Source organism: Hyaena hyaena, unplaced genomic scaffold (assembly GCF_003009895.1).
Source record: "Hyaena hyaena isolate Hyena2069 unplaced genomic scaffold, ASM300989v1 scaffold_1086, whole genome shotgun sequence".
Classification (NCBI taxonomy): domain Eukaryota; kingdom Metazoa; phylum Chordata; class Mammalia; order Carnivora; family Hyaenidae; genus Hyaena; species Hyaena hyaena.
The window spans coordinates 315436-336999 of NW_024081719.1; the positions used below are offsets into that span (position 1 = coordinate 315436).

The 21564-nt window shown below is 47.0% G+C and overlaps 1 protein-coding gene across 6 annotated transcripts in view; it reads left to right on the forward strand.

Moving 5' to 3' along the window:
* The first annotated feature begins 479 nt into the window (after positions 1-479).
* Positions 480-21564, forward strand: part of MIA3 (MIA SH3 domain ER export factor 3) — a 58486-nt gene continuing 37401 nt past the window's right edge. For all 6 annotated transcript variants that reach the window (XM_039222230.1, XM_039222231.1, XM_039222234.1 and 3 more), the window contains exons 1-6: positions 480-622; positions 3570-3703; positions 9724-9810; positions 12467-15281; positions 17836-17997; positions 20578-20723. In XM_039222230.1, the coding sequence (XP_039078161.1) occupies positions 490-622; positions 3570-3703; positions 9724-9810; positions 12467-15281; positions 17836-17997; positions 20578-20723 (3477 nt within the window). In that variant the 5' untranslated portion in view covers positions 480-489. The remainder of the gene's footprint in view (positions 623-3569; positions 3704-9723; positions 9811-12466; positions 15282-17835; positions 17998-20577; positions 20724-21564) is intronic.

Genomic DNA, 21564 nt, shown 5'->3' on the forward strand with positions numbered 1-21564 from the left:
ACCCATCATTCCAGTACTCACGCCCCTTCACAATCTAAGGGGATTACGGATGGGACCCCCAACGGGGAGGTCCTCAATCCAAAGACTAACAGCGGCAGCTCGTGGGTGAGATTTGGTAGTTCGGATGGGGGCACCGAATCAAGATTTGGGGGGCGGTGGACCTGAAATTAGAAGCTGCCAGAAAGGACCCGTGTCGGGACGTTGGGGTGGGGGGTGGGGGTGCTCCAAGGTCGCAGAGACCGGTGAGCGAGGAACACGAAGGGAGCGGGCGAGGGCGCGGAGACGCAAGCACGGGCCGCCCGCGCGGCGAGCCGACGGCACCGGGTGGCGTGCTCGAGCCCCTCGCCGAGGCCGTGCTGACGTGTCGCCCCGGGAACGCCGCGGCCTCCGGCGCCGCCCCGCCCCGCCGCGCGCCGCCCTCGGCCCCGCCCGCCGGCGCCCGCCCCGCCCCCGCCCCCGCGCCGCCGGCTCCCCCGCGGTGACCACAACATGGCTGCGGCGCCGGGGCTGCTCTTCTGGCTGCTCCTGCTCGGGCTGCCGCGGCCGGTGCCGGGCCAGCCGCACGCGGGCACGAGCCGGCGCTTCTCGGAGCACAAGCTGTGCGCGGACGACGAGTGCAGCAGTGAGTGGCGGGAGGGCGGCGGCGGGGCCGCGCGGGGGCGGGAGCCGGGCACCCCTGCGAGCCGGCCGGGGGCGCAGGCCGGGCGGGCGCGGCGCCGGGGTGGGCGAGCGCCGGGGCGTGTGCGCCGTCCCCCTGGGCCCGCGGCGTCAGCCGGCCCCGGCTGGGGGGCTGCGCCTCCCACTTGTTGCCAGCGTTTCCTTTCCCTCTGCTGATGCGGCGGGGTCTTAGGGGTGACGGTGGCCCCCGGTTTCCCCGGGGGCGGCTCGCAGCGCTGGCTCCCCGCCCGGCCCCGAGGGGAGACGGGGCACATGGGGTGCGCGCCGCGCGCCCTGGGCTCCCCGCGCTGCAGCGAGCGCTCTCCTGCCCCCGCCGCGGGGAACTAACTGGGTGGGTGCAGTCGGGGCGCCCAAGCGCCCAGGCTCGGCGGGTCGGTGGTGGGGCTCGGGAAGTGCGCGCTGGCGCTGCCCCTTCCCCCAAACGCTTTCTCGGATTTGGGGCTCCTACTGCCTTTCTGACAGGGATCGGAGTTTGGGTTTGGGACGAGCCTGGAGTGCAAGCATGCATTGTGTTCCAAGGTCTCCGCCCCGGCTCTGCCTCAGTCCTGTCATTTCTGTGCTTGGAAGTCTCCTTGCAAACAGCCAGGCAGGGAGGGCACCTTAGGAAGGCCAGAATCTTTCGCTCTCGAAAGAGGCCGAGAATCTGCATTGGCCACCTGGGACCGGCAGCCTCCTCTTCTTTGCGCAGGAAGCGGAATTGTTCCCCAGTCCTAGATTGGGGGTGGGGGATGGACTGTGGACGGCGAGGAGGCCCGAGATGCCTCGTCCAGAATCCGATGAAGAGGATTATTAAAGTAATCATAGTGAATTCCCCAAAGGTTTCATAAACCCGACCGGCTTTAGCCTTAGTCACTTGTGTTGTTGGAATCTCTTCCTGTGTTTGTGGGACCAGAATCATTCCTACCGCCTCCCGGAGGGTCCTGAATAAGCTTGCAACTTAGTGATACCCGCCTTGGGGACCGGTTGTTCATAAATTGTAAACAACACCTAGAGAAAAAGTGTTCATGCCTTAGACGCCATGCGCCTGCACTTTAGCTATTTATATTCAAATTGGTGCTATTCAAAAGCAAATTTCATAATTGAAGGAGTTTGTATCCACTGCAACACCGTTCAAGAGAAGGAGGCATCTTTGCATCTTTTGATTTGTGTTTAGCCTGTTCCTAGAGGTAACCTAGAGCTGAAGCAACTAAACACCGCAAAAGCTGAGCGGCTTCCACAGTTTTGGCCCTCAGTTTCCTCTGAGCAAACCCAGATGATTGGCAAGCGGGGTTGGCTAAGACAGAACACTTGCTGTGCTTCGCTTTCAAGGACTCCCTGACTTGGGTTCCTCAAAACCATAACGTTACCTGGAGAATCACATCGCCGTTGCTTCCTCAACCCAGAGGCATGGTGTTGGAAGGGCCCTTCCTTGTCACATAAGTTGAGAAATGGCAGGTGTCCAAACAGATGTCACCAAACACAACGTGCAGCTGGCCCCTGAGCAGGGGCTGGGACTGTGTGTTGCATAAAGTGTTTGTTTAGCAAGGTGTGTGTGTGTGTGTGAGTGCTGTCCTTGGGTACTTTCCAGAAAGTTGCTTCACGGTGTGTATGACGTTGTCATCTAATTTATTGTTAAACATTCTCCATGATCTCTTCTAAGGGGGAACAAAGAGAAAACATTGCCATTTCCAGTTCTGATAGAATCCCCGATCTGACATTGCCCGTTACCTTCAACTTGGCCTTCCCCCCATTCTATCTGAATTAGGATGCTGTATATTAAAATAATCGGATTTTAGCGTCAAAAGCCAAATAACCACCTTCAGATCTACCTGCCCGTCCCCCAAATACATATTGAAAGATACATTTTAATGTGCTTACTGCTAATTGGCTTTAAGAAAAAATGTTCTTTCCATTCACCCTTCTTTTTCTCTGCTATTTAATTGCATCTATTGTCCGTTTCATCTTACATCAGAAACAGTGTATTTGGCCACCAAAAAGAAAAATTCTGCTTCTACCCATTTCTAGATCCAGTGTGATTTAAGTCCTGCATTTTAAGACCGAAGGTAACTACTTACTGAACAGTTCTCATAGTTTTGCTTGTCCCTGCAACCTGTGATGCCTACTTGTGATTTTTGTGTATAGACATAAATAAGTGAGGGTGTTTCCCTTTCGTTTTTGAAAGCTTTGTAATGTTGGGTACAGTCCACATTACCTCCCATCATAACAGTTTCACATTCCCGTCATGTGACTGGACCCGTAATAGGATGTGATATCCTTTCCCGTTAATTTATCCAGATACTGTATGGGAAGAGCTGCATGGCCTCAAGTGAAGTTGACAGTGTTTACTGCTGCTGCATGGTAGCAGTTACAGCCACTTACAGATCGTGCCTTTTAGTGTTAGTTCAAGATAATTGGCCCCTTGGGGGGCTCCTGGGGAGCCTCTCCCCCGTTCCTTATTACCTCTGCACGCAGTCACGCTTAAGCCAGCCAGCATCTGCACTTGAATTTATCCAGTTGTACAGCGAAGCTCTTTATGATTGTGAAACAGCAGCGATTGAGGGCAAGACGGTTAGAGAGTTTCCCCGAGACCAGCCATGTGTGGCGTGGACTCGCTGTGTTCTGTTTCCCAGTGTCGTCCTTAGAGGAAAACAGGGAAGGTGGCCCTCTCCCCTGTCCACTCGTAGGAGGTGATATGTAATGATAAAGCTCTAAAGATTTTAGGTACTTGGAGCATATGAATTGAAAGCGATTGATTCCAGAGAGCCCTGGAGACACTTGATTGTTATTTACAGAAGAAACCTTCCTTTCCTGATAAATCAATATGGACTCTGAAAGTTGAATCCTGACATCTGTTTTTTTTTTTTTTTTTCTCTCTCTCACTCTCTCTTTTTCCCCCTTGTCTTTACCTACAGTGTTAATGTACCGGGGTGAGGCTCTAGAAGATTTTACAGGCCCCGACTGTCGTTTCGTGAGTTTTAAAAAAGGTGACCCTGTATATGTCTACTATAAACTGGCAGGGAGATCGCCTGAAGTTTGGGCTGGAAGCGTAAGTATATATTTGACGTAACTTTCTTTTCTTACTTTTTTTTTATGTTCTATTTATTTCTGAGAGAGAGAGAGAGAGACAGCATGAACAGGGGAAGGTCAGAGAGAGAGGGAGACACAGAATCCGAAACAGGCTCCAGGCTTTGAGCTAGCTGTCAGCACAGAGCCCGACACGGGACTCGAACCCACAAACCGTGAGATCATGACCTGAGCCGAAGTCAGACGCTTAACCGATTGAGCCACCCAGGCGCCCTATTTTCTTACTTTTTGTTGGCTTGTGTCGTGCTACTGTTTTTTTGGGGTCTTTGATGGAGCTCACATGTCCCCTCTGCCGGAATGGGAAAACAGAATGGCTGTGACTGGCCAGCAGGCATTAGGCCTGGCCCCCGGCTGGGGCTCTGCTTCTTAAACAGAACCGAACTGCTTCTGGTTATTGCTGCTCAGCATGAGCTGTGGGCCGCATCAGCTGTGGCTGCTCAGTGCGCAGGAAAGGTTTAAGTGGTGAAACCTGAAAATTCTGAACTTCATTGCTGGGAGCATTAGCCCTAATCCTGTAAACTTTGAGCAGGACTGTGTTTAAGGTGTTCATGTTTAAAGTTATTTTTTCTAAGTTATTATTTTTTAATTTTTTTAATGTTTATTCATTTTTGAGAGAGAGACAGAGAGACAGAATTGGGGGGAGGGCAGAGAGAGAGAGGGAGACACAGAATCCGGAGCAGGCTCCAGGCTTTGAGCTGTCGCACAGAACCCGACCTGGGGCTTGAACCCATGAGCTGTGAGATCATGACCTGAGCCGAAGTCAGACGTTTAACCGACTGAGCCACCCAGGTGCCCCTCTAGTTTTCTAAATCATTAACATTTTTGAAAGATTGGCAGCTCTGGGAACAGGCAACCTAGTCATGTGTTATTGTTGCTGGTCTGTTAAAAAAGCAAAATGCCCTTTTCGCTGTATGTTTTCTTGTTTCCTTGTTTTGTTTGCCTCTCCTGGGTCAGCCTTTTCCTGCTCATCAGACACTTGCTTCTGGAGGTCTCCGAGCTGCTGTCTTCCTGGGCAGTTTTACAGGTGTCCTGATGGTACATGGAAATCGTGCTTTAGAATTTTTAAAGAAAAATTTTTAGTTCAAGTATAATTAACATACCGTGATATATTAGTGTCAGGTGTACAATATAGCAGCTCTGCAATCCGTGCTCATCATGATAATTGTACTCTTTAATCCCCATCCCTGATATCCCCTGTCGCCCACCCATCCACCGCCCCTCTGGCACCCAGCTGTTTGTTCTCTGTGCTTAAGTGTCTGGTGTTTTTTGTTTGTTTGCCTTGTTTCTTCCTTTGTTTTGTTTCTTAAATTCCACCTATGAGTGAAATCATATGGCATTTATCTTTTTCTGACGGACTGACTTCACTTAAGATTATATGCCCTCTAGGTTCATCCGTCTTGTTGCAGATGGCTAGATTTCATTCTTTTCTATGTCTGAGTAATAGTCCAGTGTGTGTGCATGCGTGTGTGCATGCGCATGCGCCACATCTCTATCTGTTCATCTCTTGATGGACACTTGGCTTGCTTCCGTGTTTTGGCTGTTGTAAATACTCAGGCTTTGATTTTTTTTTTTTTTAATTTTTAATGTGTTTTATTTATTTCTAGAAGAGAGAGAGCGCGAGCGTGAGCAGGGGAGGGTCAGAGAGAGAGGGAGTCACAGACTGAAACAGGCTCCAGGCTCTGAGCTGACAGCACAGAGCCCGACGCGGGGCTTGAAGCCACAAACCGCGAGATCACGACCTAAGCGAAAGTCGGACGCTCAACCGACTAAGCCACCCAGGCACCCCGATGTTTTTATTTTATTTGTTTTTTTATTGTTAACATTTATTAATTTTTGAGAGACAGAGAGAGATAGCATAAGCAGGGGAGGGGCAGAGAGAGAAGATACAGAATGTGAAGTAGGCTCCAGGCTCTGAGCTGTTCGTTAGAACAGAGCCCAGTGCAGGACTCGAACTCACGAACTGCGAGACCATGACCTAAGCTGAAGTCAGGTGCTCAACCCACTGAGGCACCCAGGTGTGCCAGGCTTTGATGTTTTTAATGAGGAGATTCCCTAGAAGTGACCTGATTGAAAGCTTTTGAATTATTGTCCTTTCCTTTCTAAAAAGTGTGATGTGTGGACTGTTTCTTTACTGAAAGGAGTAAGAATTCTTCATGGCCTGAGGAGTGACCAAACTTCCAGGAATACCCAGTCCCTGCTGTGGAAACTTTCACTCTCCATAAAATACCAGACAACAGAAAATAAGGCTTGAGAAACCTACACAGAGAAAAATAAGTTCATTTTGTTGGCATTTCAGATTCCTAGGCGAGGATCTTTTTTTAAATTTTTTTATTTTTTAATGTTTATTTTTTGAGAGAGAGAAGAGGGGGTGAGAGACAGAGACAGAGTGTGAGTGGGGGAAGGGCAGAGAGAGAGAGGGAGACACCAAATCTGAGGCAGGCTTCAGGCTCCAAATTCCAAACTGTCAGCACAGGGCTTGACATGGGGTTTGAACTCATGGACTGCGAGATCACGAACTGAACCAAAGTCAGATGCTTAACTGACTGAGCCCCCCTGGGGGGGGAATCTTGAAAGACTGACTAACTGGTTATGTTCAGCACTTATAATTGAGGCAGAATCCTGGTTGAGTCACTATGTACAAAGAAGGATCAGTTCTGTTTCCTACCAGTCTGCCACATGAGATTTCTTGATAAGCTTCACTCTTGGGAAGTTTTCCGTGTACCTAGGCTGCCTGTTTTATACACAGTGAGGTGGTTAAGTTGGAGCATTTCGGTAAGTGAACTTGACTTGCATTTTCCTCTGGCCATACTCACCTCTCATGCTGCCTTCTTAAGGAAGCATTGTCCTCCGCAGCCCGGCCAGAAGGGGTCTTGCTGTCTGATAATTGTTCCAGTGTTGCTTTGTTTGCACTACTCACCTGGCACCCCCTATACTGCTTTTTTTTTTAATGTTTATTTTGAGAGAGAAAGAGCACACACTGGAGCATGAGTGGGAGAGGAGCAGAGAGAGAGAGGGAGAGACAGAGAGGATTGCAAGCAGACTCTGCACTGTCCGCACAGAGCCCGAAGTGGGACTTGAAGTCACAAACTGTGAGATCATGACCTAAGCCAAAATCAAGAGTCTTGCCTGACTGAGCAACCCAGGTGCCCGTCCCCCACCCCTTCCTTGTACTGCTTTATATTGCAGTTGGTTTGGGTACCATCTTTGCTCATGTAAAGTCAAAAGCCCCATAAGGAAGGGCCCACATCTTCCCCATCTTCCTTTCGAATATTTCCTTTTAGGGTAGTGGCACTTATTTACGTTTGTCATGATAATAACTTTCGCAGAATTTGTTCTCTTGAACAAGTATTCTTCTCCCCCCACCACCCTGCAATCAAATCAACAGTTCCTTGGCCAGGATGATACATGTAAGCAACGTTAGCTATAAAAATTACTTCCAGAGGCACCTGGGTAGCTTAGTCGGTTGAGCGTCTGACTCTTGATTTTGGCTCAGGTCATGATCCTGTGCGATCGAGCCTCGAGTTGGGCTCCACGCTGAGCATGGAGCCTACTTACGATTCTCTCTCCTTCTGCCCCTCTCCCCCTGCTTGAGCACACGCAATCTCTGTCTTTCAAAATAAAATAAATAAGGGGCACCTGGGTGGCTCAGTTGGTTAAGCGTCCGACTTCGAATCAGGTCATGATCTCACAGTCATGAGTTCAAGCCCCACGTTGGGCTCTGTGCTGACAGCTCAGAGCCTGGAGCCTGCTTCAGATTCTGTGTCTCCCTCTCTCTGTCCCTCCCCCACTCATGCTCTGTCTCTCAAAAATAAACCTTAAAAAAAGTTTTTAAAAAATAAAATAAATGATTACAATAAAGAATACTTCCAGTCCTGAGGGCCCATGGTTCTGCAACCCTAAGGCACACAATATTGCCCAGTGTAAAAATATGGAGGGTTTTGTTTTGTTTTTAGATTTTATTTTTTTAAGTAATCTGTATACCCAGTATGGGGCTTGAACCCACAATCTGGAGATCAGGAGTCACATGCTTTACTGACTGAGCCAGCCAGATACCCCAAAATATGGAGTTTTATATGACCTATGGTCTCAGTGGACAGAGACTGCACAAAGATAAATGTGTTTCCTTTTTCCATATATTTCTGATTTCTCTCCCTTTTCCAGATTTTCTCTTAATCGAATTTTCCTGAAAAGAGAAAATGTGTATTTCCTCTCAGCCTCCCCTCTTATTTCATGAAACTTATACTTTAGAAAATTAAAAACTCTCTCGAGACCCTTAGCTTTCAAAAACTTTTTAAAATTTATTTATTTATTTTGAGAGACCACGAGCGGAGGAGGAGCAAAGAGAGAAGGAGGGAGAGAATCCCAAGCAGACTCTGCACTGTCCGTGTGGAGCCCAGTGTGGGGCTCAGTCTCATGAACTATGAGATCATGAGCTGAGCTGAAACCAAGAGTTGGGCGCTCAACAGACTGAGCCACCCAGGTGCCTCTCAAAATGATTCTTGCTTCTGTTTCTTAGTTTTCTGCAGTCTTTCTTGCTTTCTTTTTTTGTTCGTTTGTTTGTTTTTGGATTTTAACTGCCAGTGTGGCAGTTTTTAATTGCCCTATTTTATTTAATCTTCAAGGCTGTATTCTAGTACTAAGACTGGCTTTTACATATTTGCCAGATGTAACGACAGCACTCCTAATGAGGATATTTCAGGAGTCGGTGATAAGATAGCCTTTTTTTCCCCTTGGTGGATTGGATCTGCCTTTCCCACTCCTTCCCAGAGATCTGCTTTCCCTTCTAGATGCAGCCAGTAGAGGAAGTGTATGCCTCTCGGGAGAATGCTTGGTGTATTTTAGCTGTTAGTGCTGTAGATAAATAGGATAATTTTCTCTAGAGGTTTACTTAGTGTGAAACTAAAGCTTGATGTGTAGATTGGTATGAATTTTATTTTCTCCCCTAATACTTGAAAATCTAGTTTTTGAAAAAGCTGCTATAGCCCATTATATCAATAAATATTTGCTTTTTTATTGTAGTCATTGCTCATCTTAGGAATTTTATATTCTTTTTTTTTTAAGTTTATTTATTTATTTAAGTAATCTCTACACCCAACATGGGGCTTGAACTCAGAACCTTGAGATCAAGAGGCACACATTCTTCTTTTAGTTTTTTTAATGTCTTTTTTTTTTTTTAATTTCAAAGAGAGAGAGAGAGACAGCGTGAGCAGGGGAGGGTCAGAGAGAGAGGGAGACACAGAATCAGAAGTAGGCTCCAGGCTCTGAGCTAGCTGTCAGCACAGAGCCCAATGTGGGGCTCAAACCCACTAACTGCAAGATCACGACCTGGGCCAAAGTCGGATGCTTAACCAACTTAGCCACCCAGGTGCCCCATGATGAGGCACACGCTCTTCTGACTGAGCCGACCAGGTGCACCTGATTTGCTTAGTTTTAGTCATAAAATATACAAACACTTTCTCTGTGCTCTGTGTTTAGAATTAAGTTGCATGATGAAAGGAAACTTCAGTGGTTTTAGAAAAATTGGCTTTATAATATTCTGTACTTGGGGCGCCTGGGTGGCTCAGTCAGTTGAACATCCGACTTCGGCTCAGGTCATGCTCTCACGGTTTGTGGGTTCAAGCGCCGCGTTGGGCTCTGTGCTGACAGCTAGCTTGGAGCCTGGAGCCTGCTTCGGATTCTGTGTCTCCTTCTCTCCCTGACCCTACCCTGCTCAAGCTGTCTCTCTCTCTCTCTCTCTCTCTCTCTCTCTCTCAGAAATAAATGAAACATTAAAAAGAAAAAATTTAAAAAAATATTCTGTACTTAATTTTCATTGGAATAATAATCCGTGTAATCATAATAGCAATTATCTGTCTCTTGTGGTTATACCTACCTACGTATCTATCTGTGTGTTTCCTCTCACTGCTGAAAAGTCTGTCCTTTGTATTTCTTATACAGAATTTTGATTGGTATTTGTTTCTTTTGCCCATTTTTTTCATGTAGGTTGGACGTATTTTTGGATATTTTCCAAAGGATTTAATCCAAGTAGTCCATAAATATACTAAAGAGGAGCTACGAGTTCCAACAGATGTAAGTTATGTTATGGATTGTTATTTTCTATTTTTTATTTTTTGCTTCTCAATTATAAATTGCTTTTCACATTCAATTATAGTTAATGATTTTTGAAAGTCCTTATATTTTGGCCAGAAAAAAAAAAACCAAGCTAACATTTGTGTGTCAGGTTTTAATTTAGAATCAGGTAACTCTTAAAAATAGAAAGAAAAGAAATGTTTGAAAAGAGTTTATAGGAGACAGTGTCATTATTTGGCAGTTGTCTAATATGTACAATCATATAGGGTTTCTTTTTGCTGCTTTATATGATAAAAAATTAAGAATTCAGTATCTTTGTGCATAGTTATTAAGTTTAAGAGCTATAACTTTCTATAGGCACAAGGAGGGAAAGAACTCCACTAGAAAACTTTACTCACTGAATAGCTCTTAGACGTTTTAAGTATCGAGAAATCAGATTAAATGCTAAACTGCGTACTAGATCAGAAATGCCAATTTACAATAATTTTCTTTTTTAAAGTTTATTTTGAGAGAGATTATGTGTGCGTGCAAGCGAGGGAGGGGCAGAGAGAGAGAGGGAGAGACGGAATCCCAAGGAGGCTCCACGCTCTCAGCGCAGAGCCCAACGTGAGGCTCAAACCCACTAACGATGGGGTCATGTCCTGAGGCAAAATCAAGAGTCAGATGGTTAACTGCTCCTACAATGGTTTTCTTATTACTGATTCTTTAGGGATTTAAGGGATTGCAGTCACATTACAGGTTTGGGAAAGGGAACCTCAGAGACGTGGAAGAGATCTAGTCTCAGATCTGCCTGATGCTGAGTGCACATCCTATAAAGCACTGACCTGGGCACACGACATAGCTCTGTGATGACGAGGACTCTGTGTTCTGGGGTTCTTAGTTCTGCTGATCATTTTCTGGACTTTTTTTTTTTTTTTAATGTTTATTCAGTTTGAGAGAAAAGGAGAAGAGAGCGGGGCGAAGGGGTAGAGATGGGGAAAGAGAGGATGCCAAGCAGGCTCTGTGCTATCAGTGCAGAGCCGGATGCCGGCTTGAACCCACAAATGGTGAGCTCATGACCTGAGCTGAAACCAAGAGTTGGACGCTTAACCGACTGAGCCAAGCGGGCACCCCTGTTTTCTGGAGTTTTAAAATGGGTAGTAATTGATGCCCGCCATCATTCAAAAATCCTTGAGCTGTTTTTTAATAGTGCTGCAGATATGCAGGCTGCTGGCCTCAGGCCATCGTTAGGTAAGATAGGCAGACTATAAGAAGTCTCAGAGCCAGTGCTGTACTTACCATTTCTTTATAATCTCGAGGGTCGTAAAATCAGCCCCATTACCTGTCTGGCCTCATTCCTAATGAAGAGACTCCCCAGGTTATAGGTGTGAGACAACAGTTTATTGGTCACAGTGACCTCACTTGTTTGGGCGTCTGCATTCCTAGTGTACCTCCCCCAGCATGCTTCCATCAGAATTAAGAAAGTGGCTTGGAAACGCATGTGAAGAAAAGAAGAAATTCATCCCTACTGCACTGGTCAGGGCTCCTCAGACTTTGGTGAAAGTTTAGTTAGGAGAAGAGAATTACCTTTGTTGGCTTTTAAACTTATCCTTCGTTCAAGGCCCCATTTATGTCAAGTTGTTTATTATTGTAGGAAAGGAAGAGTGTAGACTTACAGATAGTCCTGAAAGTGAGTCTTAATGACACCTACAACCCTGATTTAGAATATATTCCTTATTGAATCTTCTTTTCAAGTTGTACTTGAGGTAATAATTAAATGGGGAGCCCCCTTGACACACTTATTTGTGCCTCTAAATTTTTACTGCCCATGCATGTGTATTTTAATAAGGCTTAATAAGGCTTTAGTAAGGCTTCCTAGGCTGATTTATCTTTCCTAGCCCCAAGAGAATATGAGCCAGAAAATATCTGTGTAGACTTGGAGGCTGACAGCAAGGTGATTCTGGCTGACTCTGGCTGGTTAAACAGAAGTATAGTCTGGAGGGCAGAGTGGTGGGGAAGCTGGGTGGTCTTCCAGCGTCTCCTGCACATACTAGTATGACATGAATTCCCAGGACACAGTTCTTGGCTGCTGGGGGACCCAATAAATGACACCCTGTTTTTCTCCACTTGTGCTCAGTACAAATTGAGGGACCCAGGGGTCAGGAATGTGGAGACCAAATTGTCACTATTATTTATTGATAAAGCTTTTCGGTGAATAAGGCTCGGATGTGCAGAAATCATAGGCCTTCTAACTTTGTAGTGTAGAATAAGACAGACCCAGCCACAGACAGGGCTATGTAACGGGGTGGCCTCCCCAAGGGGACTATCACTATGAAACTGACAGCATGGAGCAGAGAGGATATGTGTCCCCTCTAGCAGGTCCCAAACGGAACCCAGGGGTGGTGCAGAGCAAACTCCCAGCCGTGTGAATCCTGGGGAGGAGACAGTGAAGGGAAATCAGGTAGGAGTCCTTCCCCATGGAAGCAGGAAACCAGGGAAAAGTGGATTCCAGCTTCTATACCACCACCCCCGCCCCCCACTACCCAAGAACGGTCATTGCCCGAGGTTGGCACCGAAGCCCCTCTAGATCTAGTTTGAGGTTAGCCTTCATTAGCATGGATAAGAGTTTGCTCCTGCAATACTTAGTGACGTGCTAATGTTTTTCTTTCTCTTACAGGAGACAGATTTTGTTTGTTTTGATGGGGGAAGAGATGATTTTGATAATTACAACATAGAAGAGCTTTTAGGATTTTCAGAATTGTACAACTCTGCAACTGGAAATTCCGAGAAAGCTATAGAAAAAACTCAGCATGAGGACACACCTCCTGAAGTAGTTGACGAAAGCGATCTTGAACCTGAACTTGAACCTGAACCAGAACTTAACTCAGAGGAGAGTGAAAGCGTGTTTTCAGAAAACTCTAAGGAACTCAGGGAAAGATCTAGGGCTCAGAAGAACCACCCTCACATAAACAATCAAGCAGGTCATGCTCAGGGAGACCAACCTGCATTTGAACCTTTTGAGGAAATGCTACAAGATAAACTAAAGGTACCAGAAAGTGAAAGCAACAAAACCAGTAATGGATCTCAGCTCTCCAGTGAACAGGAGATCGATGCTTATAAACTTCTGAAAAAAGAAATGACTCTGGACTTAAAAACCAAGTTTGGCTCAACTGCTGATGCCCTTGTGTCCGATGATGAGACCACCAGGCTTGTTACTTCGTTAGAAGATGATTTTGATGAGGAGTTGGATATGGAATATTACACAGTTGGCAAGGAAGACGAGGAAGATGAAGAAAACTTCGATGAGCTGCCGTTACTGACCTTCACACATGCTGGGGAAGGTGTGAAGACGCCAGTGAAGTCTGGAGTTCAGGAATATCCTACAGATACAGAGCAGAATTCAAATGAAAAGGATAAGGTTGAGGTGACTCAGCCCCCCGGCATCAAAAACTATGATCAAAACATACTAACAACCTGGGAAGATAGTATCTTCTCCTTCACAGAAGGTGACAGACAAACGCGTGTGGATGTAAGGAGTTCTGATTCAGAGGAAGGAAAGGAAGGTGGTGATGCATTCATCCCAGAAAGCACATGGGGGAAACCACAATCAGCAGCAGATTCCACCGACCCTAAAAAGGCAGAAGATGGGCTTTTGATTGTAGAGGCCCCTGAAACAAACAGTGACAGAGACCCGGAAGTTCACTTTGCAGGCAATGGGAGGAACGTTGAGGAATCCAAGAAGGGCCTGGAGCAGGCTGAGATGGGGCTGGAGGGGAGGCAGGAAGGCACGAAGGCACACGGTGCTACTCAAAGCAGTGACCCTGGCTCTCTGCCAGCTGCCGGAAAGGGGAAAGAAATGTCGGAATCGGCTTTTGATAACAAAGAAAATGACCCAGAAGGAGCAGCTGTTCATATTTCAAAAGGAATGCTCCACGAAGAAAAGCCTGCAGAGTGGGTTTCGGAAGGTGGCTCGGAGCGTGAGGCAGTACCTCCAGCTGCAGCGAGTCAGGCGACGGGAGGAGAGATTGAGCAGGGATCCGTCGGCGTCGCGCCGCCGTTGGGAGGCCATCAGCATAACGCGTCCGTAGACGGTGTGGGAGAAGTACACGTGGTAGTAAGTGGACCAGAGCCACACACGCTTTCAGCGGAGCCTCCACGCACCGAATCTAAAGAAGAACGGCATCTTAAGATGGACGGTCAACCTAGGCGCTCCCCTCCGGATGAAGTTGCTTTGCCAGGAGCACCGGAAGAAGAGGGTCCCGTTGCGGGAAGAAATCTTTCCTGGCCACAGAGAGAAGAGGTAGCCCCTGCCCGCGATGGGCAGATGGATGGGAGGGTAGAGCGCCCCGCGGACGCGGTCCAGGAGGGCTCCTCAGGCGCACAGCTGGCTCCTCACAAGCCCGCGGAGGGCGCACAGGAAGTGGGGACAGGAGGCCAGGTGGATAGCCCAGAAGTGCCCGGTTTCCATCCCGAGAAGACACCAGAAGCAGAAGACGATTACAGCCCTGAAGAACTACTGGAGGATGAAAATGCTCTAAGTGCAGAACAGGCTAAAAGAGCTGAGGTTCAGGGCGGGCGGTTGGATGTTAACTCGCAGGCCCCCGCAGGGGCTGTGTTAGGCACCGCGAAGACTGAGGCAGAAGCAGAAGGGAACAAAGAAGAAACTAGTAACATCTTGGAAATGGAAAGAAGAAGTGACACTCTGGGCAAAGGGGTAGACGCAGGGGCCAGGGACGTGGGTAGTGGGGCGGTAGAGAAAGAAAGCCCTCTCGTGGGTGACGAAGCCCAGAGATCACCTGAAATCAGTGACTCTCCTGACCAAAAAAATGAGACTCCAAAGTTAGGGGAAGTGTTTGAGAATCAAGACTCTGATTACTTTCAAGAAGGAGGCCCCGAGGAACACCTGCAGACCTCCGGGCGCCCCGGGAAGCCCACGGTGGAGGGACCGGCACGAGCGGACCGGGAGGACTTGCAGGGAGCGGCGGACACGGAGGCCCGGGGCTCTGCCCCTGAGGGGCACGAAGGGGACCTGCCGCTCGGGACTGTGCACAGGGCCGCGCCGCCGGCGCACGGGGACGGAGGGAAGGACTTGCCTATCATCGGCAGCTTCTTTAAAGACCAGCAGTCTCTGCAGCGCTTCCAGAAATACTTCGATGTCCAAGAGCTGGAAGCCATGTTCCATGAAATGTCATTAAAGCTGAGGTCCGCGCAGCGGGAGAGCCTGCCCTACAACGTGGACAAGGTCCTGGACAAGGTCTTCCGCGCATCTGAGTCCCAGATTCTGAGCACAGCAGAGAAGATTCTGAATGCCCGCGTGGCAGAAAACAGAGAGCTGGGCTCCAAGGAAAATAACGTATTTGAAGAGGCGGCGGTCTTGGACGACATTCAAGATCTGATCTATTTTGTCAGGTACAAACACTCCACCGTAGAGGAGACGGCGCCGCCGGCGACGGCGCAGCCCGCGGAGGAAGGCTGGGCTGGCCTGGAGGAAGGTAAAATGCCTGCCCGTGGCCTTGGGGAGTTGGGCTTCAGAAGCAGGTGGGGCACAGAGTGGTTGTGGAAGTGCCTCCTGTCTTACTGGTAAAGCTCTGTCCACAGTTTGCAGTGTGCCTGAAGGTAAGGGACAGCACTGTGACCTCCACATGTCCCCTGCTGCCTTTTTCTTTTAGGCTGGAGCATGGGTTAGAATTCCTTACCCTTAGGACAGTTGAGACTGCTAGGATTTTTTCTCTCTGTCTCTTTTTTCTTTAATTAAAAAAATTTTAAAGTTTATTTTGAGAGACAGAGCAAGCGGGGGAGGGGCAGAGAGAGAGGAGAGAGAGAAAGAGAGAGAATGAATTCCCAAGCAGGCTCTGCGCTCTCTGTGTGGAGGCTGATGTGGGCCTTGAACTTACAAACTGAGTTCATTACCTGAAACAGAATCAGGAATTGGGTGCTTAACCGACTGAGAGCCCCCAGGGTCCCCAAGACCTCTAGCATTTTCAAAAGGAACCTTGACAAGCAGCTAAAGGGAAAGCTATAAACAGGCAAACGATGCTCCACGTAAGCCTATTAACAGACTAGAAGTTTCATGTAAAATTACGAAAGGAATTTTTTTTTAATTTGAATAAATTCTTTTTTTTTTTTTTTAAAGTAAACTCTGTGCCCATTGTGGGGCTTGAACTCACAGCACTGAGATCAGGAGTTGCATATTCTACCTACTGAGCCAGCCAGGCACTCCAAGTAAATTCCCTTTTTTTTTTTTTTTTTTTAAAGATACTTAACTTTTGAGAGAGAAAGCGCGCAAGCAAGCGGGAAAGGGGCAGAGAGAGGGGGAGACAGAGGACCTGAAGCGGGCTCTGTGCTGATAGCAGAAAGCCTGATGCAGGGCTCAAATTTACAAACCCATGAGATCATACCCTGATCCAAAGTCCGATGCTTAACAGATAGAGCCATCCAGTTGCCACCTTTTTAAAATTGAGGTGTAGTTGAAACACAATATTATATTAGTTTCAGGTGTGCAACATAGTGACCGGACAGGTCTGTGCATTCTGCTGTGCTCACTGCAAGTGTAGCCACCATCTGTCACCATACAGGTGACATATGGCCATACAGAACTATTCCCTATGCTGTATCTTTCATTCCTGTAACTTACTCATTCCACAACTGGAAGCCTGTAAAAGCTTAAGCACAAAGTAACTGCTCTCTGACCAAGGATTAGACCAAGACGTAACATTTCAGTCGATGTCTTGCCTGAGTTTCTTCACCCACACCCCCCTCATTTTTCATCTTTTGTGGGTGTCATGTTCTTTCTTGTCTCTTTGGAGCAGTCACTTCAGTTAGTCAAATTCTACTGGGCTCTTGGATTCTTGCATTCAGATGAATTAATCAAGGACATGACCCAGATGCAGCGCTCTCTAACATAGCACTTGACATGTGGAAGCCTTTCAGTAAATATTGATTGAATGGACTCTAAGCCAGTCTCCTGACATGGCCTGATTTCTAGTTCCTCACTCTGTTCCCTGTCCCCATGCTTTTCAGCCTGAGGTATTTAAACTGCGGCATGTGGTAGAGTACCAGGGGAACATGAAGCCACAGAATAAATGCTGTCTTCCAGAGGGCCGTTTTTTCTCCAGAATTTGCGGAGGGGAAGATTTTTGCATGTAATCAAATCAGATCTACTTTGCATTAGAATACAAAACTCCAGGGGCGCCTGGGTGGCTTAGTCGGTTAAGCCTCCGACTTTCGCTTAGGGCTTAGGTCATGATCTCGCGGTTCATGGGTTCGAGCCCCGCGTCGGGCTCTGCTGACTGCCAGCTCAGAGCCTAGAGCCAATTTCAGAGTCTGTATCTCCCTCTCTCTCTGACCCTCCCCTGCTCACACTGTCTCTCTCTCCTAGAAATAAATAAAAAATATTAAAAAAAACAAACAAACAATAGCTGTTTAAAAAAAAAAAGAATACAAAACTCTAATGATTTTTTTAGGGTAAACTATGAGGCTTTAAAGAAATTTATCTTTCCTGTGGGTCACATGGAGCTGTGCCCTAAACCTCTTGGGGAAGGAAATGGGTTCTCACTCTCTTTGACAATTAGAGGTACTCTGAAAATACTTGAAAGCTATTTTAGTAGGCTGCCTTTGTATCTGAGGCTAGCTCTGTGAAACAGACATGCTTGTGTATGAAAGAGTTTGTGTTCTTACTGTGTGGAGTAGATATTTCCTATTTCTGCCCTTGACTGGAAATCTCTTCTGCCCATTCACCTGGGTGGGCATGTGTTGGGTTTGTGAAGGGGAGAGTTAGGGTTACTGAACTCCTTACAATGAATAGGTTTGCTTATAAAATACTTCGGAATAAAGGTTTCTTTGAAAATTTTAGTCATCTGTGAAGTGAGACAAAAGCAATTGAAGCTTTTCTTTCCCCACTCAGTCGTGCTTCCTGGGGTCTCAGCGTGTGGAGGGCAGTGGTGAGGTGCCAGGGGGTGGCCAGGGAGGGAGAACTGCCCAACGGAAAGGCTGAGTGGGGAGTATGGTCAAGGCTTTGCCAGCCCAATGCATTCTTCTTCCTTGTAGGGATAGAACCACCCCTTGGAGATAGTTTCCCACAAGATCACGCAGAAGACCTTAAAGGACAGATTCCCAAAGAGCCCAGCCAGTTGGATCAACCTGGTACTGGTGACAAGCATGGCTCAGACGTGTCACAGAAGCTGAATACCGAGAAGGACATAGATCCAGGTAAAACTTGCAGACTTTTCTCTACAAAGTAGAGGCATGTCATAAACAAGAGCTTCTAGGACATTTTTTTTTTTTAAATTATTTGTTTAAGTAATCTGCACCCATTGTGGGGCTTGAACTCATGACCCCGAGTTGCATGCTCTACCAACTGAGCCAGCCAAGTGCCCCTGAACATTTGTTCCTAAAGGTGGGAAATCGAAGGGAGAATAATACAGGCATGAATGAGTTTTAAAAAACAAGAAACCCTGGAACAGAAAGAAAGGCAGTTGAGGCAGATGGAGATCAGCAGTAGGAAAAAGGCCAGAGAGTATAACCAACCAAACATCAGTATTGGGCTCTCATTACTTATGTAAATAATTTTAATCTAAACTATTATTCTTAAAAGGCCTCATGTTTTCTCAGACAGTAGTTTCCAACCAGACCAGCTGGCATCACAAACTCTGGGGATGAAGACCAGCAAGCCCTCCAGGAAATTTTGATCACATGAAAGTTTGAGAACCACTGCTTTATTTATTTTTTTAAGTTTATTTATTTTGAGAGAGAGCACAAGCAGGGGAGGAGCAGAGGGGGGTGGGAGGGGGACAGAAGTTCTGAAGCAGATTCCATGCTGTCAGCAGAGAGCCTGTTGTGGGGCTCGAACTCCCGAACTATGAGATCATGACCTGAGCCGAAGTTGGATGCTTAACCGACTGAGCCTCCCAGGTGCTCCAAGAACCACTGCTTTAAAACTCAGAGATTCTATGTTTTCTCCCTGCTCTCCCACCCCCTGTAGAATACAGTGTGGCTCAGTTCTTTTGTCAATTTGCCACCTAGACGTGTCAAAAACCTTTTCAGAAACAGAGAAGGGGATATTTACGCTTAGGTATCCTCACGCTGTAGGGACCAGTACAGCACTGTGTACGCGGGTGGTGGTCCAGTGTGGCTGGACGCCGGCGAATGGCATTCATCACAGAGCGCAGCAAACACTCAGCGGAAAGCAGCTCGTCTCATTTGAATTGAGGAACTTGTGTAAAAACAGGAATACAGCCCCAGTAATGGTATCCGCAGGTTTCTACTGAAGAAGAGCTAATTGTGTTATTTTGTGGGTCCACTGTGGGGGGTGATGTGTGATACCATCACTGGTTTTATGTTCTTCCATGCTGTGGTCTATAAGCCTGGCTACAGTGTTACCCATGAGACCTGTTAGCACTGGGTGGACACGCCCCCCCCCCCCCCCCCCCCCCCCCCCCCCCCCATCTTCAGGAGAAGCCACGGCGTGGGCAGGAATTCTGTGATTTCAGGAGAAATGACCTACCAGAGGTCTCCCTCGTTCCAAGGACATTGCATTCGTGCGTCATCCTCTCTAGTTCTAAACTCTTTCATCTCAGAGAGTTAAGAGAGTTTTTCAGCTTGTTGAAAATGAGTCCTATGCCACGATGTCTTGTTAACTCTCTTGGCTAGAAACGTTCAAGGCTAGGAAAAACTCTGCTTGCAGAATTAGAAACAGATTTTTTGCCCAGTCCTTCCAGGTTCTGGTCACAAAATGACATCAGCTACCCTTACAGGCTCGTCTTCCCCCAAGTGTCCCTTCATGCCTCTCAGACACTGAGATGCCGCGCTGACTGTGGACACTTCCCCAGAGGTCATTCTTAAATCTGTAGTGAGTGGAATCTCTGGGTTGGGAGAGAGTCCCCTCCTCCGGCCTCTCTGACTGCTTGCTGCACTCCCAGCTGTTTACATGCCCCAGCCTCAAGTAATTCAAACTGAGATCGCCTCCCTCCTTTCTCCTCTAGTGAAACCCTTTCAGGCTTAGCTGGAGTCCTCCCTCTCATGCAGAGCTCCAGGCAGGCCCCCGCTCAGTAAGCAGTTCCTGTTAGTGTCTCGGGGCGCTTAGCAAAGTCTCTTTTGTGTAGCTGTCATTCATCTGTTGAGGAAGCAGTCGCCGAGGTCTGGCATTGCGCTGAGCATTGGTGCATCCCACCCACAGGTCTTCACGCTGACGATTTTCCACGTAGCCTTTGCCTGAAGTTTCTAACACAGTGCTTCACCAGCACTAAATGAACGTTTGGTAAATGCATCTGGTCTGTGTGGGGGAAAAAACCCCATAAAATTCTGCTTTTCTTAATTCCCATGACTAAATACTGTTCAGGTAGCAGTTGCTTGGCCAGGGACATGATGGGGGATCTGGTGAGGGGTAGGGTGTGCTGGAGATGTGTTCATTTCATAATGGAAGGGTATGGTGGCTCGAATGGACATTCTGAATTTTGCTCTGTCTAGAATTCTTTAGGAGCATAACTATATAAGTTATATAAGTCTTTATATAAGACATATAGAAGAGGTGTCTTTTTTTTTTTAGTATATATTTTTTTATTTTATCTCCAGTAATCTATGCGCCCAACATGGGGTTCAAACTCATCACCCTGAGATGAAGAGCCATGTGCTCTACTGACTGAACTGGCCAGGCACCCCTAACCTGTATAAGCCTTTAACAGAAGCCACTGACCAATACTTGGTGGGCACCTGATAAATATTTTAAATGAAGAAAAACAAGTCTAACTCTAAAGTATATTATAAAGTTTTAATTTTCATCCTCAATTTTAGGGATAATTTCAATGGAAAGCAGTCCTGTTGATGCTGTTGATGTAAAAAAGCAACTAGAAACAAATGCTGAAGAGCCAGCAAGTGTCACGCCCTTGGAAAATGCGATTCTTGTAATATATTCATTGATAACTTACTTAACTACGACGGTAAGTTCGACATACATAGCTTCTTCAGATAGAAGTATCGATCAATTACGGTTTTTTATACACAGGCCACCGGTGTGTAATTTGATGGGTTCTTAGCTCAGATCTGCGGCGTCAGAGCTGGGCATAGACACACCTCTAAAACATGGCTCTTCCCCTCCGGGATCTTTTAGTCCAGCGGGTAGATAAAGACCTTTACTCGAGACATAATATGATACGGGCAGAAAGTATTTTCCTGATGGAAGAATGATGTGTTGGATACATTGATTTCATTGTGGCAGAAGGATGGGCAGAGAAGGTCAGAAGTTTCAGCAGGAGCTGAAGGATGAACTGGAGTTTGATGCGTGTTGCTGAATAGAAGGTGGGAGATGAAGGTGGCGTGCAGTTAGACCGAGGAAATAACAGGTTCAGAGAAACAGAAGGTATTACAAAAAAAGGCTTTTTGGGGAGGCCAGGGATGTCTTTTTGGTGTTGAATAATTGAGGGTGCGATTGGGGGGTTCTTCTGGAAGGAGATAGGGAGAGAAGTTGTGTATTGTGACAGGTAGTGTTAGACTCTTTGGGATGGGGATCCTTGGAAAGTTTTAAGCAGGAGAGGGATGTGGTTAGATTTGTTTCTTAGAAAGAGTCGCTTATGGCAGAGTATCTATTCAGATTTATCTTTCTTAAGGGAGTCAGGATTCAAATGAGACTTTTAATCTATCTGGAAGCAGATCTGAGCTTTTTAGGACTTAGCTCCCCCTTGTGGTGTTTGTTGAAATTGGACATTTTTCTTGGTAGATTGCGGGAATGAGCAAGCTTTTCAGAAGTTGGAGGCCAAGTTGTCCTTGGACCTGAAAAGTATC